Source organism: Lepisosteus platostomus, chromosome 4 (genome assembly GCF_059453375.1).
Source record: "Lepisosteus platostomus isolate fLepPlt1 chromosome 4, fLepPlt1.hap1, whole genome shotgun sequence".
Lineage (NCBI taxonomy): Eukaryota > Metazoa > Chordata > Actinopteri > Semionotiformes > Lepisosteidae > Lepisosteus > Lepisosteus platostomus.
The window spans coordinates 68411349-68430684 of NC_142614.1; the positions used below are offsets into that span (position 1 = coordinate 68411349).

General features: G+C 43.4%; 1 protein-coding gene and 1 long non-coding RNA gene across 2 annotated transcripts; both read left to right on the plus strand.

The window, feature by feature from the left end:
• Positions 1 to 1023: 1023 nt before the first annotated feature.
• On the plus strand, positions 1024 to 3961 carry LOC148673686 (uncharacterized). The gene is made up of 4 exons (XR_015936088.1): positions 1024 to 1274; positions 1624 to 1733; positions 3273 to 3433; positions 3798 to 3961. It is a non-coding gene; the product is annotated as an uncharacterized LOC148673686 (long non-coding RNA).
• Positions 3962 to 5524: 1563 nt separating this feature from the next.
• LOC148673687 (sodium-dependent organic anion transporter-like) lies at positions 5525 to 19066 on the plus strand. The gene is made up of 6 exons (XM_088630443.1): positions 5525 to 6834; positions 8757 to 8875; positions 11570 to 11658; positions 12928 to 13103; positions 15202 to 15359; positions 17031 to 19066. Exons 1-6 carry the CDS (start codon positions 6470 to 6472, stop codon positions 17240 to 17242), a joined length of 1119 nt encoding a protein of 372 aa, XP_088486569.1. The 5' UTR covers positions 5525 to 6469; the 3' UTR covers positions 17243 to 19066.
• Positions 19067 to 19336: the final 270 nt, after the last annotated feature.

The window sequence follows — 19336 nt, forward strand, 5'->3', positions numbered from 1 at the left end:
ATAGGACATACACTGACAGGATATCCTGACCCCATGTCACAACACAAAGTCCATATATCTCGACACGTCCTGTCTGGGTATATCATTCTCATCCTCATCCGCATCATCCAGACAGATTGGAAAGTCATGGGAGTGAAACAGCACCCCTCCCTGCAGACAATCTTTGAAAAATCCCTAATCAAACAGGCAGGGAAAATTATATCAGATCCTTCCCACATCCTTAACTATGAATATCAGTTTCTTCCTTCTGGCAAACGTTTTAGGGTTCCAAAATGTAAGTCAGATACAAACATTCCTTTGTTCCACTATCCATTAAAGCTGTCAACGCAAATGTCAAGGATAAACACAATTTTGACTCTTACAACCCACTTGAGTGCAATATGTTTTTGTAACGTGTTATATATGTTACATGTTGTTATGTGTTATACCGTACATGTGTAATAGAATGATGTGCAATGTTTTTTTATCTCTTTTTTTGCATTCTACTCTATTTAAATGTACAAGAGTGCTGGGTGTCCATTAAAAAAAATTCCCTCAGGGGACAATAAAATAAAATGTCCTGATATGAGACCTTTGTTGCGACAGCGGTGCCAGGGCGGCACGGAAGCAAGGCGCCAGTCGTGATATACACTGCCGCGATATACTGTACATGCGATATACATGGGGTCCCTATCATGACATGCTGCGGAGGTCGTGTCGCGATGGTATGCCACAGTTACGCATTTGGTTACAGCGTGTCACGGTAGGGAAAGAAAAGGAAAACGTGCCTTAGAAAATTAAAACCATAGATCTTACAATCACGGCGATTTTACATACATTACAACCACAGGTTTATTACGACGTTGTAGGGGGGCAGGGCAAGGTCACCCCCTGAAAAAGAAGACGTTATATCTAAGGAACGAAAGCAGCTGGGAAGTAACTTTCAACGGCACAAACCGACACAAACTTAACACGAAGTCATGTCCCCAGCCTTTTAACACGTTGTGTGTTCTGCACACAAAACCGTTTTTACTTTTCTGTTTGCGTATCACTGCCTTCTTATCAAAATGCGTTTGCCTTTCAATGACATGGTAACCATTTAATTTCGCCTTGGCAGGGCGTACGTTTGGCATTTCTTGGGAGTGTAGTGAACTAACACTAACACCCATCTCAAACGTAGATGAATCCATTATTAGCAATTTCAGCCTAATTTTTGACGTGGGATCTACGTTTCTGTGGCGCAAGCCTAAGTCCTTTAATATCTTTCTTTAGTGTCTCTCAAGAGGACACCCAAGGTCACTCCTTCCAGGGGTATTTGTGCTCTTCCACTTACTCTGCAGTAGTCAATGAACACGTAAAAAACACTTTTTGTAAATAATTAAATGCCAATTTCCGCGGTACCCGATCGTGACTGTATACGTGTATGTCGAATTGGTCGAGCTCAAATTTCAAAGTGAAATACTGCTTTGTGTGGGTTTTTTTTAAATATAGGTATCAGTCTATCTTTATCTTTAGTTCATACAATTAATGTTTGACATAGAAGACTTTTCTACATATGGCATCGTGGTGATTAAAATATCGGCTTCGCCCAAAGAAAAACACGACGTACAAGCTGTGTTTCGATAGTTGATTGACTTGTTTCAGCGCTGGGGAAGCTGGAAAACCCGTCAGCTGCCGACCCCCCGCATGGAGCCGCAATTGAACATTTTGCCAGTAAGGGTCTGGTCCGCAGTGACTTCGAGGCATTACAGAAGGTAGGTCTAGAAAGTTTCACTGTTGTTTAATTGGGCTTTCAGGTGCCGAAATGATCAGTTTATCTAGTGCACGAACAGTACTCTAGTTTGGCAAGAGAGAATGATCACATGTCACTGGTGTTATTTCAGTTCTTCTAGGGAGTGAACTTTTAAACGTCCCGGCTCCCTCACTGCTCCAGCGCCAGATGGAGTCCTGTTCCTTGAGTTACTGGTGGAGATTTATACACAGAACCACGTCGGTGTTTATCATCACACAACAACCGTTAACAGCTCAACAGCCGTATCATAAAATGTTGCTTCCATCGAATGTATGATGCTAAACAATACGTTCAAAGAGCACATCCATTTTAAGCGTTGGAGGAAGTTTATTTTCCAAAGTAGCCTATCGCATTTCTACGGAAGCGCCTTGCTGCCACCAAGGAAAAACAAAACTCGCCCCCCTCATCTCGTAATTACGAGATAGCAATAATTACTTCAGTGTATGCGCATCCCGTTACGATGTGTATTGAACGCATGTCGAAGCTAGCGTGATCTTGGCTGGCACTTTCGGTTTAATGATCGAGCCAATGCCCAGTTTGTACGGATTTACTTTCGACTGGGGATTCGTCGTGATGAAATCTTGCAATTGTTTAGCAAATATGAACAGAATCATTATAAACACGAGGATCGGTTTTGTGGGATTTAGAGATCAAAAGCAATGACGGTCCCGTTATGAACGGCTATACGTGCACACACATCAGTTCCACTGTTTAAAACCAAGTCTGCATGTAGCAGACAAAACAGTCCCGGCTTCAGCTGCTGGACGGCAGCACAGAGCAGGCTACAAAACAGTCCCGGCTTCAGCTGCTGGACGGCAGCACAGAGCAGGCTGCAGAGGAGAGCCTAGGTTTCAAAAACAGGCGGTTCATTGCCCTGTCGTTTACTAGTAACTACCCCCAAAAGCAGGATACAACAAGACGTGGTGAAAATGAAGAGGGGGGAACCCCCTTGTATAGGGTAAAGCAGGAGGCGACTGACCAGTCAGGGTGTAAGTCGAGGAGGAAGTGGGACAGTCCAACACCACCCGGGTGGGGGAGGGTAACGCCACAGTATTATTTTACACGCATATTATACCGAACTTCGTAACTGATAGCTTTTAGAAGTTATTGCTTTTTTCTGACGTGTAGTGAAGTACTTGAATTGAAATTTTTGACATTTCAAAAAGTAATGTATCAGTCCATTTGATCCCTCCCCCCCACCCCCCAGGACCTTGGATTATGCTGACCTTCTGCCTGGCAGCTTCCTTTCCCGCGCACCCCTTGCTTTAAACCGCTAGCGCTTCCCTCTTCTCTCTGTCGCTGCGGTCTTGCACCCTCTGGTGAATAGCACACTACTGTAATCCTAAGGGTAATAAACGGCCTGCCAAAAGAAGCTGAACGTCTTCGTCTTGCCTCGTCTGTGTCACGTTTGGAGCCGATTAGCTACAGAAACTTTCCCCATTGTAAATGAATTTGGGCTCGAAGATGATGGGCTGTTTTCCTTTCCATGTGTTCACCGTAGGCACAATCCCTCTGAGCTCACCCAGTTCACACAATCTTTCCTGACGAGGCTGAGGGCCAAGAACCACCGATCACCTGTCTTCCTAGAGCTGGATCTGTTCAATTCAGCCTCCCTGCAGCATGTAGACATCAAGGGTGCCTTCTCCATTCCCTCTTTAGAAGGTACTGTGAGTGACACGATGCATCTGAGCTGAAAACATCGACACTGCCTCAGAGATCCATCTTTGTGTGGTGATATTTGTGAAAAGGCAGGTGAACTGCCTTTTAACTCGGTATGGAAATTGTAAATATTAACGTCAGAAACATGGCAAATGCAAATAATAACAGTCGCAGTAAAACAGAAGAAGGGATGGAAAACACCATAATTTAAAATCGAAAAATATGGATAATTGTTTGGTGCATGATTTAAAGAGCTCCGGACAGATTTCTTGTTGAATACCTAGGATTTCTGACTACAATTTGAAATTGCAGGCTGAAAATTCTCTACATTCAAAAAATAATAATTCATGATTTTGTCCTGGTCTAGCTCTGAGGCAAGAGAAGCACAGAGAAGCAGTGAGACTGAAAAAACTGTCCGAAATTCCCAAATTCCATTTCAGATCACATCCAAAGGACAAAACCGGTTTCTCCAGGTTTCCAAGACTGGTCTCCGGTGTACAAAAATAAAGATGATGCCTCTTGTGTGAATTACTACACGTCTTTAAGTATTTACTTTTTAAATATCTTACATAACATGAAAAGTCAAGACTTTAGACTTTCGATTAATTGAGAAAATCTGACTACATACAGTACATAGAACGAATAATTATCAGCTCTGTTCATTTTGGTTCTTACCATATTAGCAAAGTGCTCTTATGAAACCTTCATTACTAGATTTGTTCATACACATTTAAACGTATAGGATACTTACTCATAAAGATGTGTGTTTTAGGTGTCATTCCATGTTAACTTTGCACTTAGTAATAAAGACTACTGAACGTGCCATTCAACTATGCAAAACAAAGCTCCATATTTCCTGTAGCTGCCGAGTGTGCTAAACTAGTGCAAGACAGGCTGTAAATAATCATTAACGCAGCCTTACAAGATTTGTGTCAATGATTTTTAGCCTTTCCCAAATTAAAACAAGAAGGAAGGTGTCAATGTTTTTCGGGTTATTGAGGTAGTGCTGTAAAGAAAAAAAATCAAGACCCAGGACTTCCAAGCGCAAAAATGACAAACAAAAAGTTAGCTATGTGTCTTCTTTGGAGACGTTTGAAATATAATCCGTCTGATGTACAGCCCACCAGGTTATCCCCGGGCAACTCTTTTCACTGGGTCATCGCAACAAATATAATTATAAAAACATATTTGTATATATTTCATATAAATATAATTGGTATAATTCATATTTCTAAATCTGTTTAGATCAAAGGGAGAGTGAATCATTTAATGAAGCTACAACCTCAGGTTTAAACGATGTCTGAATATACAGCTGATCGTCTTCATTCCACATGTATACTCATATACTGTACCACCACATACTGTATGTTTACACTAGGAAAGAAGCATAGAAACGTCTGCCTTATTGTTACTGGGGATCTTTTTCAGACGACACGGTGGTGCGGTCGTTCGCATTGGTTCCTCGCTGGGCGGGGACCCCGGCTTCAGTTCCTGGGGTGCTCTCTGGGGGGGAATGTGAATGTTCCCCCGAGCTCGCGTCAGTTTCCTCCGGGTGCTTCGCTTTCCTCCAGCAGTCCAAAGAAATACTTTGGTGGGCTAATTGGCTTGTGTTGAAATTGGCCCTGGCGTGAATGTTCGTGTCTGTGTGTGTGTCCTGTGATGGACTGGTACCCCGTCTTAGGGCTCCCCCGCGACCATGAACTCCAAGACGTTGTTAGAAGATGAATGAATGATATTTTATTTAATCCATTGAATTGAACGGGTTGTCCTGCCGCTTTTTATCCCGCGTGTAATCCTGCATTTTGTAATTGCCTGCCCTCTAATACAGTATAAAAAGGAGTTAACATTAGATAAATTTCTTTAACCGAATTTAAAAACAAAACCCGTTGTTGATACTGCGGTACGAGCTGAGGTGATTTAAACTCCCGCATTCTTCTCATTTCTTCCATAAACAAGAGAAAATAAGAAGATTACGATTTGTGTTCATTAGTAACAAGGAATTCCATTCATGAGCACACGCCTTTTCTTGGTATTTAATCTGAGCTGTAAACGGTGCAGGCGGCGCAATCACAACGGGGACCCGTCTAAACACGGACCCTGGACCTTAATCCTCGCATGTTTCACCACATTTGCGTGGCGATAAAGTTTTTATTTTTAAAAGTGGAATTCAACGAAGGACAAAATCTAAAATTCTCAGTTGGGCGTACAGGTGTAAAATGTAATTTACATTTAAAAGTGTGGTGATCTAATTGACGAGACGTACAGTCCATGAACGACCGCAAAGAAGCGTGTGGGCATTACTTGCTGTATGTGGTATCTGCGGGATTGAAATACGCGAATCGTGCAATTCACGTCTCTGTGGGGAAATGGGACAGGAAGGACAAAAACCTAAATCAGCAGCGGGTTTTTTTTTTAATCCGTCGCGGGCCGTCGGCACAATACGCGCGTTCATGCCACTTCACCTGTGCCACGGAAACACGAAGGTGGAGGCTCTCAGAAGGAAAATTGAAAGGGGGCTGTGTGAGAAAGCAGTCAAAATGACTAAAATAAAGACATTTGTTTTCTGCGTCGCAAAAGAATAGGGGGTGACGCGGGAACCCTGGGTTAATTCGGGCACTTGGTTTGCAAGCGCAGCGCTCCTGTGGAGGAACCGCAGCAACACTGAACAGTTCTGAGGAATTCGCCGCACCAGCGATCTCCTGAAGGAGGTCAGGTGATATTTACGCGGCCAACTGAAGACTTGTAGTGGCAATTGTAACAGGTGGACAAGAAGAGGGGGTATTTCATATCAAAAGGCGCTCCGAAGGGGGTTGCGGACGACTTTGGCGGAGTTTAAAGTCAAGAGGACGAACTGCGAACGAGTGAGCCGGCAACTTTAATTTGACTAAAGTGCATCACCCGAGTGTGCGATGTCCGGAGAGGGGGTGTGAGAGGGGGGCCGACGATAAAATAATCAAATATCGGGATCCGGTTTCGCTGCAGGTTCAAGCCAAGGGGAACACAGGCGCCTTTGCTTCTTCGGGCAGGCTTCCGAGCAGAATGCTGAACCACACGGGCTGCTTGGAGTGCGAGGGGAACCGAACGCACAACGGGACGAGCGCCCCGGACGAAACCGTCACGCTGGTTTTCAGCGTCGTGCTGACTGCCCTGCTCGCCCTGGTGGTCTTTTCCTTGGGGTGTACCGTTGAGTTGGGCAAACTGTGGTTCCACCTCCGGCGCCCCTGGGGTATTTTGGTGGGGCTCGTTTGCCAGTTTGGTCTGATGCCCCTCACTGCGTACGCCCTCGCTGTTGGCTTCGCCGTGAAGCCGGTGCAGGCTGTCGCCATCCTCATCATGGGCTGCTGTCCGGGGGGGACGATCTCCAACATTATCGCGTACTGGGTTGATGGAGACATGGACCTCAGGTGAGACATAGCTTTTGAGCTTTTTGTGAATTCTTCATTTGTACAGGCTTATCTAGTTATGCTTAAAAAGGATCAAATAAAAAGGCTCGTCTATTTTTATGGAATATTTCTGTATATACGCCTAGGCGTGCAAAGGTGGGGTTATAAACGCTGTACACTACATTGATGGCTTCCTTTTAACTCGTTTTATATTGTTCTGATCAAGCGAACAAAAAAAAATCTAAATTCTGTGATCTATAGCTTTTGCATTTATTATTAGGAAAGATACCCGCCCCCATCCCCCTCCGCTTATATTAATTCCCGCTGGATCAAACTTTCTTCAATTAAAGGAAAACGCAGCATTTCATAAACCAGTATTTGGCTCTGTGGGAGATCAGGATTGGCAGGATATATTTATCTTTTCGGGTTAAATGTGATGGAAAACAGTAGTTCATCCATAGAGTGATTATATTCTCTATTTTGAAAAAGGAAACCTGAACTTTTTAAACTATTTTAGTTGTGCATGCCATATAGTTTCTGTGTTAAGTAGGTGGTATGTTTGGTGGAGGTGGGGGGACAACTGTGTATATCTGTAATAAATTCTATATCTTAATAAAGTCTTCTTTTTGACAACTGAAGAATGCTCCACAGCCGAAACGTTGTGTCTCCTTTCTGTTATTTTAACGTGGAAGAAAACTTCACCCGTTCCTGATCTGTAATAAATGTCGTCTTCCCGGGATTTTAAGATCCCTGTTTACCGAAAAACAGACAGAGAAAACCTTACTCCCAGTCTGTGCTCTTGTTAATGTGTTGCGGTGCTCTTTTACGCACAACACAACTAAAACAAAAAGGGCTATAAAGAGAAAACGTGAGTTTAAAGGGTGGCATATTGGCGCGGTGATAAGCACTGCTTCCTCGCAGCGCTGGGGCTCTGGGTTCTGTTTTGGACGTGGGGTGCTATCTGTGTGGAGTCTGTATGTTTCCTCCGCGTTTTTGTGAGTTTTCTTCGGGTGCTCCGGTTTCGTTCCCCAGTCCGGAAGCCCGCCCTGTGGCTCGCAGTGTAGGGGCGCTGGTCGGCGGCCAGTGAGAGTGTGGGTTCAAATCCACCTCTTTCAGAGGGCAGACTCATAGGTTAATTGCTGGGGCTAGAGTCTGTCGGTATGTGTGTGACCCGTGATGGACTGGCGTCCTGTCCCCCCTCCTTGCTTTTTGGGACAACAGGCGCCGGTTTCCCCGCGACCCCGCACTGGAAGAAGCGGTTAGAAAATGAACGGATGGACGTGATCTTAAAAGCTGTAAAGACTGGTCGAAAACTCCGGACGTCTTTAAAATTCGAGTAATTAAACAGTTAACTTCAGAAATGGAAGCTTGTGTTTCAACATTCTGGTTCTCTTATACAGTGAGTGGCGGTTTTCGTTTACACGCCGTACCAGCCTGAAATTCTCGCTCCCTGTCTGTGGGATGTTCGTCGTGCCTGTTTTCTGCGCTCACTCAGGCGAGGGAAGACAATCTCTCCACACATTTTTTCGGCTGCAGTGGACAGAAGATTACAATGCGGATGCAGCTAATAAAACGGCTACAATCCATCCTTACAACATTGAGCGTGATAATGTAAATACTTCATGGAAACATTCATAGAAGACCAAGGTGGCGGAAAATGCCGATTCTTTTAATACAGTTTTGATTCAGTATAGGAGGCTACCACATCCCAGAGTGCCGTGTACAAATTTAAATGATTTTACGATTTAAATGACATTTTTCTCGTAGTCGGTAATAATTCACCTGAAGAAGGCTCCACGGCCGAAACGTTGCGTTTTATTTCTTCTTTTTTTTCAGCATGGAATAAACCTATTACTTGTTCCTCTGCAGCCTACGCATGCTGACGCAGCCACCCACCTGAACTACTGTGTTTTAAGTAATACATATTTACCCGTTTATTTCAGCATTACCATGACCTGCTGCTCGACAGTTCTGGCTATGGGAATGATGCCTCTCTGTCTGTTCATCTACACACGCTCCTGGGTTGGCGAAGGCAACATTAAAATCCCCTTCTTTAACATAGGTGACGACCATTCATTTACCTCATGTCTCCAGCCCAGCTCTCTGCCTCGTTGAATGGAAATAGTAGAGGGGTCAGTATGTCTCTGGGACAGTGGTAGTGTGTGTGTGTGTGTGTGTGTGTGTGTGTGGGGGGGGGGGGGGTTAATTTCCTATAACAACGAAAAATTGGAACAGTAAATTGCGGGAGTTCTTGACGGCTATTGGGAATCAATCAAAATAAAAGAATCCACAGTTTCACACACCGATTCTAAATATACTGTATAATTCACAAGGCGTTGGTCGTACAGTATGTCATTAGAGTGTTTTGGAATGGAGATAGCTGTATGACGCCCTGATCTGTGGGTCTTGGAAAATGCCTCTTATAATTAGCCCTCCTAGATTATTACAATCAGTTCTAAGCGTTGTAGATACATAAGACTTCATTGATCCCGAAGAGAAATTGATGTGTTACAGCAATCTAGCCCAAAACAAGCAAAAAAAACAGATATCAGAATAGACAAAAAATTAAAATACACACGGTAATAAAAAATAAATATTAAATATGAAATAAAAATAAATACATAGGTGTGTGCAAAACATGCTCATTGTCACTGTAAAAACAGTAAAATATATGCAAAATGTGCATAGGTTTATACAGATTGAGTGTCCATAAAAAAAAGTACAATGGAGCAACATGCTGTCCATAGACGAGCAAATGAAGGGCTAACAGTCCTAGCCTAGGGCAGCGTTATACACCCTGACAGCTGGAAAGACAGGAAAGACCTGCGGAAACACCGTAGCTGGAGCAGTCTGTTGCTAAAAGTGCTCCGCTGCCCAGTAACAGTCCCATGAAGCGGATGAGAGGTGTTGTTCATGATGGCTGTGAGCTTGGTCAGCATTCTCCTCTCAGCCACCACCTCCAGGGGCTCAAGGCTCAGCCCCAACACAGAGCCAGCCTTCTTGATGAGTTTATTGAGCCTATTTGCATCTCTTGTCATGATGCTGCTGCTAGTGTTGAACTTTAACTTTAACTCAAGTCCCTAGAGTAGTGAGTAGACAATTGCTAACCAGCCGAACCTTTAGAAAGTTGCTGACTGTAGCTAGAAGAGCTGATTTTTGTATTATCAGGATTCTGTACCCTCAATACAGAGATACAGTGCACATTTTTCATTTAGCCAGCAGTAACTTTATCCAAAATTAAAAGTACACATCCACCATGACATGATGATATTAGGCAGACCAAGCAACGCAAAGGAAAGTATACAGTACATTTCCATATTTATTTTAAATACATTATGAAGAATCTTCAATCATCAGCTATTTTCATTTCTTAGCTGCAAATATGTCAGTATGTTGAACAGACATATATATGTACAGTATAGTCACACCAGAAGTAGACGGGTCCCAGGAAAAAAGACATATTAACACAGCTGTAAAGGTAAAATAGTGCTCTTCATTTATAGTGTCAGGCAAACAAAACCAACCCTTGTCTTGGAGCTTCTAGTTATACATCTTCATTAATAGTTCCTCTCTGTGTAAGTACAAAAGTACAAACATGCAGCTAAGCTGCTTATATGCGTCACAACGTTTCCCTCTAAACCTCCTTCAGAGCTTACAAAGCTTACGAAAAAGCTCTTCCAATACAAAGTTTCCACAACTCAAATGCAAGTTCCAGCCTCCGTGGTCGTCAGTCACTACTTTCTTCTCCACCCGATGCAGCACATTTTAGAGACTCTGCTCTCCGTTCCAGACAGCTGTTGGAAGCCTCTGCTTCCTAGTTTTCTAAATGCCTCCTGACAATTGGGCAGGAAGCCAAGGATGGCAGCTCATTCCCCACGGACCTCTGGAGAATGTAGTGCAGACAAGAGCCGCCATCTTGTCTAAGTCTGCCATCCTATCAATATACACTGCCCTCCGAACCCTAGGCCACCACATTACCTCCAGTTGTGTGGACAGAGGAGACCTAGATAAACCTTTATTCAGCTGATGGAGCTGCTAGAGTGTGAAAAGAAGTGAAGATGTAGCAAGACAGTGGCCATATGTTTATTTGCCAAATGCAAAAAAAGGAGTTCATCCGCAGAAAACAGATGAACTGTGGGAAATCTAAGACTGGCCAAGTCAATTAGATCTAAGCAACTGACCATGCTTTCTACAAGCTGAAAACAAGTGAAATCAGAACACCCCAGAGATGGAAAAGAACTCAAAGTGAGTGAGATGTGTGAGTTTGTGAGATTAGTGGGTGATGGATATCACACAGATATTGCCTCATACAGATATGCAACCAAATACTGACCTTTACATTCAGAAATTTACCAAAAGTGAATATGCCCTAAAAATTATAGTCTCCTGAAATCGATAGGTTGAAGACAAAGAATGTATTTCTGATGCATGTGCCTTGCATGTTAGAGGTTTGGGGTTCGAACCCAGCTCTTGCCATGAGTTTAATCTATTTCCCTACGGGATTAATAAAGTATTATCTATCCATCTATTTGTTCTAATGTGATCAAATTAATGCATTCATTTTCCTCCAAAACATATTTGGCACTGGAGTTAGTGTTCACCAATACAATCTGCTTGACTATGAGGCAAGAATAACAGTTTTGACTATGCTGATTAATATGTCTAGAGGACATTGTAAACAAATGGTGTGACTCCCTATAGAGGTCTTTTTATCTAGTTTCTGAGCCAGTCTGTGTTTTTTCTCCCCCCGTCTCAGGAATTACTCTTGTTACCTTGATTGTTCCCGTGTGCTGTGGAGTCTTTGTCAATTATAAGTGGCCAAAGAAAGCACAGATCATCTTGAAGGTACTGTTCATTCCTTCTAGTAGTCACGCGAGATTGAAGGAGTCAATATGATTTGATTTCATTCATACAGTTTAACATAGAAAAACACACAAAAAACACTGCTACAAAATGTAGCTTCAGTAATTTCCCATTAGAGTCTCTTTCACAACGTCATCAAAAAATGAATAAAACAAGAGGGTTTGTAATCAAATATATTTGCATTGATTTGTTGTTTAGTTTTACAGCCTGGTCTTTTATTGCTTTTTTTTTGTGGTTTTAAATTCTTTGGGATTATTCTCTTAACACCTATCTGACGTTGAGAATATAAAAGGCATATTTTAACATTCTTAATTTGAAAACTGACAATAATCTTGCTTCCTATATGACAAAAAGATGGGTTTGTAGCCCATACGTTTTAAAGGTTAAGCACAAAGGCCTACAAGGCTATTTGGTAAAGTTAGAAATTAAGACTTTGGCACTTGTGAGTCCAAACACAGTATTTCTATCCATATCCTGAACTGATCTGTATTCATGAGAGTTTATAATGATTAAGGACTCTTCCAAGTGTGAATAATAAAGTCTGTCTACATTCAGACTTAGTGCTGTACATTCCTTAGAGATAAGAGAGATTAGTCATATACAATTTCTTGTATTAAGAATTTGTCTTTTCACATACCCCAGCTTGCTCTCCATGAGACACACAGGCACACAGACAGGGAGAGAGAAACTGGGAGTCAGAGAGCAGGGTCAGCCATTTATACAGCACCCCTGGAGCAGATGGGGTTAAGGGCCTCGCTCAAGGACCCAATGGAGTAGGATTCCTCTGCTGGCTACCAGCAACCTTTCAGCCATATGAGCAGATCCTTAGCCACAGAGTGACCACACCACCCTTAGACAGCCTTCTTTCTCACAATGAGCAGCAGCTCCTGTGTTTTACTTTATCATGGCTTAGGCTAATCATCTCACAATACATGCAATGTAGAAAACGTAAACGAATAGCATGGCGTGTTAACTTTATTAACTCTATTAAACAGTCTTTAATAAAAAAACACAGTGAATATAATTCAAACAGACAGAGGGGATGAGTAACCAATATACAAGCAGTGTAATGAACGTTAAACTTCACAGTAGAGGCAACTGCACAGCTTCTTCTTCATTTGTAGAGGTGCAGGCTACCCAAGAGCTTCAAGTTAAGCCAAAAAATTAATTCAAACTCCCAAGAGCCCTTTTCACCAAAGACATTTTCTGTGGAACCTTGGGGGTCCCTGAAATTCCCTGTTTCCTCTTCAGGTGGGCACTGTCGTGGGTGGCGTACTCATCCTGGTGATCGGAATCGCCTCTGCTGTTCTGTATAAAGGCTCATGGGACACAGACACCTCCATGTTGGTAATTGGGATTATTTACCCCATGATCGGGTACGCAGCTGGGTTCATCACTGCTGCTGTTGTGAGACAACCCTGGAAAAGGTAAGGAACTGGCGTGTTTGTATTAGCTGACACAGGCAACTTGTCGCTTTGGTGTTCTGTCCTGATATGTATTATTATTCACTACATGTGTTAGGATGTTTAGCTGGCTGAAGGGAGATGGCGTGAGGCAACTCAAAAGTTAAATACCAGTGTGGGAACAATCTGTGTACAGACCTTGCAAGCATAGTTAGATGTACAATATATCCATCTTCCATTCTGTTTCTTTGCTGGATTAGTTTTTCACCCAGCATTCCTGTAGGACCTGTAAGAAATATCTTAGGAGAGTTCATAAAAACCTATATTACCTATAGTAATGTTTTCAATATCAGCAACTGAGATGACTTTATTACTGCTGATGTTGACCATTTTCTGAAAGGTAAGAAAGAGAAGACTAAGGGGTCCAGAATTGCTGATCTCTGCAGAAACATATCTTTGGGAATGTATACAGTACTTTTTCCATGGTTATTGATCTGCATTCCTCAGCTACCTCTGTTCCTGCCCTTATAGCTCCCCCCGGGCTAATCTCTCACAGAGTCTGCAGGCATGTGTTTCTCTTGACCAGACTGGTAATCATTCATCAACGCCAGCCTGTACTACAAGAATGTGTACGCGCTAATCCTCACAAAACCCCTACACACTACCAAGTACGAGCTAGATGAGTCATTTATTGAATTATAGGAATGCAGTCAGAACAAACCGTATCAACAGTTTAAATAACTGTAAACGGTAAGTGAAGACTTCCAAGAAGTGTGTAATCTAGTTTACAGCCAGATGAGAAAAGCTGAGAATAATTCTGAACACCCCCGAATCACAAAGACTTTTACCTAAATGGAGGGAATCAGTAGACTTGAGTTTTGGGCTCTTCTGGCCAGCTTTTTCTAGCAACAAGCAGAAGCTAACCATTCTGCTCCACAGGAATTAAACACAAACGTCCTGCCGAAAACAGGCTGAACCATGGGCATGGGGGGGCAAGAGGATGACAGTAGCCGGTAGATTGTTTGCTTCAGGCAAATTCTGGTCCCACTTCAGAAGCATGCACTTGCGGTAGATGTGACTGCTCATTCTTTTCCGGCTCTGGAAAGGTGTTGTTACGGGAGCCGATTCTGACTCCCGTGAAGTGTGTTGTAAAGACCCTATGGGCGACGGAATAATCCGGAAGAGTCTGGAGAGAGACATCAGGGGAAACACACCAGGGTTTATTCGGGGCACACACACAGTGGGCAAAAACAGTGGTCCAGTGCACAGGGGGGAACTCAAAAGGCGACCAGGTCCAAAAAGGGTTTATCAGGGTGCAATAAGTGACCCCAAAAACCAGGAGATCTGCCCAAGACATAGGCATCACAGAGGACAGTCACCACCCCGGGCATGAGCTCTTCACGCCACTGCCCTCAGGCAAGAGATATAAGAGCATACGGACACTTACCACTAGATTCTTCAATAGCTTCTATCCACAAGCAGTGAGACTGGCGAAAACATTTAGCCATCCCCCTCGGACCACACCTACACCATCACCATCTACCTCTTTATGATTTCTTATCTATTGCACATCTCCAGTCATTGTTTACATGTCTGTATTGTTTACATTCAAACTGTCTACATGTTTACTTGCACATTGTCTACTGTTTGTTTGTATATTGTCTTGATGCACTGTTTGCACTTTGTTTTGTTTTTACACTTGTTTTACAATCGAGAGACTTTCTGTAAGTAAGAATTCCATTGTACCAGTACCGGTTACATATGGCAATAAAGTTCAAGTTCAAGTTCAAGACACAGGTAACATCCTCGGGACAGGAACACGAATAGTAAAACCTTAACGGGACCAGGCACCCCGAGCCCCAGGCCCAGAGGTCAGGACGCCGGGGTGAAGGCCTATGCCCTCAGGCTCACTCTAGGCCTGGTGGTAGGCGGATCTTCGGACGTCCGCCTTCCAAAACTGAGCCCGGAACAGCGGAGACGCCCAGCTTGAATAACACAAAAGAGACAAGACACAGCTGGGGATAATGAAACAAAAATCAATACCAAAGAAGGTGGGAGCGCCCTCTCGAGGAGGGAAGACGACTGTGTAAGATTGACGCAGGGGCTCATTCCCTTGTTGCAGGTGCAGGACGATTGCCTTGGAGACAGGAGCCCAGAATGTCCAGGTCTGCTCCACCATGCTTCAGCTGTCCTTCCCCGCAGAGCAGCTGGTTCTCATGTTCACCTTCCCTCTCATTTATGGCTCCTTCCAGCTTTTGAACGGACTGCTTATTGTGACAGGTGGGTGGGTTGGTGCTGCTTAGGGCCCTCTCACTTTTCTGTTAGAGCTGTACTAGAGACGATGGCCACACCTGAGCTGTTCAAGGGCTGATGCCCAGAAAACATGGAGGCATTGGTTTATTTCCACAGGGCTTCAGTGACTGTGTTCTCAAAAATAGGTTAATTTGAGGCAAGCAGGCATGATTCATCTGTTCTTTTTTTCTTTACTGAAAACTGCAAAGGTCTGCATTTACAGTAAGGAGGTTAGTAGCTTGACCTTCCAGATATGAGAAGTTAAGCAAGGCTGAGCCTTGTCATTAATTCAGGAAAGCCAGCTTGCTGCTGTAAATCATGCTGGTAGACCAAGTACTGTAGATGATGCTCTTCCCTCTGAAAACCAGAATTCCCAAACCAGCGTTTGAAACATGCTAAACACAGGTTCTGACTGCTTAGGCAAAACTAGAAAAAATTAGCGCAATACAGTGAAAGAGGTACTGGAGGATTTGGCTGAGAGCGGAGAGATCACACATGCAAAGGAACAGAAGAGTCCTGATGCGCAAGGAGAGGGAACGAGCACTTCTATAGCGGGCTCCAGAGCAGGCTTTAGCAGTGAGAGAACGGAGAGGGGGTACAGGAGGCGGAGGAAGAGGAGGAGTCCAGAGGTTTGGTGGGAGGGAAAGTGAGAGATTAAAGACAGGGAGGAGAAGAGGGATCGAAACATTGGAAGGCAAGGCCTAGGGTTTTGCATCAATGGGCCGTGGTTAAGGATCTGCGTCTGTGGCTGGAAGGTTGCCGGTTTGTATCCCGCGGCCGGCAGAGGAATCCTACTCCGTTGGGTCCCTGAGCAAGGCCCTTCACCCCAACTGCTCCAGGGGCGCCGTTTAAATGGCTGACCTGCACTCTGACCCCCAGCTTCTCTCCCTGTCTGTGTGTCTCATGGAGAGCAAGCTGGGGTATGTGAAAACACAAAGAGCTGGCAGGAAGGCCGGCTGAGAGCAAGTTATAATAGTCTAGGCAGGAGAGTGCCAGGGCCTGGAATAGGAGCATGGGAGAGGTGTAGGACAGTTGGGAAGGAGGGGGCTGGTTGTATAAATGTTGCTTTGAGCCTGCCAGAGAAAAAACAGGAAGTGGGAGAGAGAGGGGGGGTTTAGAGAGCGACTCTGAGGATCTTGACAGAGATGGGAGTCTTATGGGATGGTGCTGCTGGAGTCCAGAGGAAAAGAGGTAGATTTGGAAGAAGAGGAAAGGACAAAATGAGAGTTACCCATCTGTGGTCACATTCCCTGTCTTTTTAAAACAGAGAGGTGGATGAAGTAGGTCTCTGCTAGTGTTTTAAAGGACTTTTGGATCCCACAGTGCTATACAGATGTAAAAAAACATACTCATTGGCCAGTAATGAATTAGTGTCCAGTAAAGAAAAACAAAGTTTGTGGTAAAACACGTTTTCTTGTTCCTCACATGTACTGTAAAATATCCTAAGAAGCTGATTGCATAACCTGTTTCCAAATCACAACAGATTTAAAAAATGCTGCAGATTCCGTTTCTTATTTAATTCATAACATACTTTTATTTTGAAGTAATAGTTTAGGACATCACAATTCAGGATTTTTGGTAAATACATAATGTAACAATTTAGAAGTCAAAATAATGGCCACATCTTATTTTGATACCTGTTATCTGTTTTCTCTGCAGTTTATCAGATTTACAAAAAAGTGACATCAGACAAGCCCGACGACAAGCCACTTGCAGGACCCGGTCTGATTAATAGTTTGAGCTGCAAAACTCCACAAGGGGAGGTCAACATGGCTTTTGAAAATGAGAAAGCCCTTTGTGAAGTTAATAAACAGAGCCTGGAACCGGTAAAAGCAGAAGAACGTCAAATGATGGAGTGTACCAAACTTTAAAATGCCCACATGTACTGTTTTTAATGAGTTTACGGAATTCTGTTTCGTTTCTCACTTGTATTCTACATTACAAGTTTTATTGTTTTATTAAAGGGGAAGATATCATATAGAATGCTTCTATGCTCCAGTGTAGAACGTATATATATATAAATGTCATATACTACATTGTTTACCACTTCTATATGTGAGATAACATTTTCCATGTCTAAGATTAATAGCAGATCTCCACATGTAATGCATTTATCATGACATGAGTTGGAATGAAAACCTGCAGAAACACTGAACCTCAAAGACCTGCACTGCCCACCCATGGGCCAGTGGCTACAGACAATCCCACTGCTTAGCACTACACTGACCAAGACCTGGACTGCCCACCACTGGGCCAGTGACTACAGACAAGCCCACTGCACAGCACTACACTGACCAAGACCTGGGCCCGTCTCACTGGCCTTCCTGCCAGCTCATTGAGGTGTGACAACGTTACAACAGCACAACCTTTGTCCTCGTGCTGCCTGTGTAGCAACAGCTTCCTTACAAGGTGAGAATGTGGCTATTAGCTGTGAAAGCACGTATTGCCAGACTTGAGCCCCCGCCTGGATATGGGTGAGATGAGTTGGAATAGTGTGTGGCATCTAGAGCTCAGAGACCAGCGAACAGGCACGCGCTTGTCCAGGATCTGAGAGAAATGAGGCAGAGTCCCTCAACACAGCATCTGCAAACTGGGGCCACATATGTGCTTTGTACAGCTTGGATCGTATCCAACGGTGGCCACACCCATTATTAGACCTTGACTTTTAAATTTAAAAATGAATGAATTTACCTACAGTATAACATGCCTGTTCATTCCAGAGTGTTCCAAAGACGCTGTCAAACTCCCCACTGTCATTGTAAAATGCTGAGAACTATTTAATATTTCTTCCCAGAATTCACAGTGGCTGTGTGCTCTTAAGATATCATTGGACTCCCAGCGATCTGGAGTATCTCTGACAAAGAGAAAACGTGGTTAGACTGACCTCTTCTGGAGATAGGCGGTGATGCAATAAAGAGAAAAGTTCGACTACTCTTCAATGCACATAGACCTTTTTTTGAGACCAAGCCGTACAGACGCTTGTGGCTGTCTGGAGCCAATTGCAAATTCCCATGCCCGGACTCCTTTGGTTCTGGAAATCACTTGGATAGATACTAGTAGCTCTTAGGATATCATAGAATGCCATCGTGATCTGGCCCTGCCCGTCAGCTTGGAGTTAAATGCAATTGCTAAAAAATGTCAGGTACTTCAGTCTGGGGAGGCTTCACTGCCCTGATCCCTTTACCGACACTCATGTGGACTCATGTGGATGTCGCAAGCAGGGTCAGCTGTCCTGCAGGATAGCCATGGCAGTGAGTGAACTGGTTTTCATAATTCTCAGAACTGTGCTCATAACATTGATTCACCCCTATAGGCGTTTACATTTTTTTCACGCCCAGATCTGAGAATCCGCCAAAGGTGTTGAAAGCAATTCAGCTTTCCCTTCTTTATGTGGGAGTCTTTTGCTTTGTTTAAATACAGTAATCATTTCGAAACATATACCATAATGTATACTCCATTGCCTGCAGCTTTGGCACTTTTTTTGAGAGTGCGCTTCTTAAATCTAGAATATTTTTACTGTAGGTCGCATTAACATTTGACTCTGTTAAAGACTCCTCTGTTCACATTCTGCCTTTTCTTGTTGGGACTGCAATAATGCAATAAGAACAGAAGAGGGCTGTTTATACACAAGATTTCTGAGTTCTTCAATTTGTAATTTCTAAACTATGTATAATACTGACAATTTGCATTCAAAATGATAGGAAATAAAAAACGTAACTAATTCTGATTTGACTTGTTATTCTCAGAGAAATTGAGAAACCGGTGAATGAGCTCAATAATGTTCTCAATTATACCACAGCTTCTTTCAAGATATCCCTGGATTAATGATCTATTAGCAATAAAACTAGTTAAGAGGGCTAAATAGCCTTCACTGGTTTGTAACTTTTCCTATGCTTTCACAACACCAAGGACCGCAAAGGTTTTGAAATTTTAAAAGAACGACTAAATAGAAATATTGCATCGCA

What these genes read in the sequence shown, in the direction of transcription:
- LOC148673687 (XM_088630443.1), top strand. Translation starts at nt 6,470, where the DNA reads ATGCTGAACCACACGGGCTGCTTGGAGTGCGAGGGGAACCGAACGCAC. An exon ending in AAGCACAGATCATCTTGAAG is followed by an intron (nt 11,659 to 12,927) that starts GTACTGTTCATT and finishes TTTCCTCTTCAG; the next exon opens with GTGGGCACTGTCGTGGGTGG. An exon ending in GTGAGACAACCCTGGAAAAG is followed by an intron (nt 13,104 to 15,201) that starts GTAAGGAACTGG and finishes CCCTTGTTGCAG; the next exon opens with GTGCAGGACGATTGCCTTGG.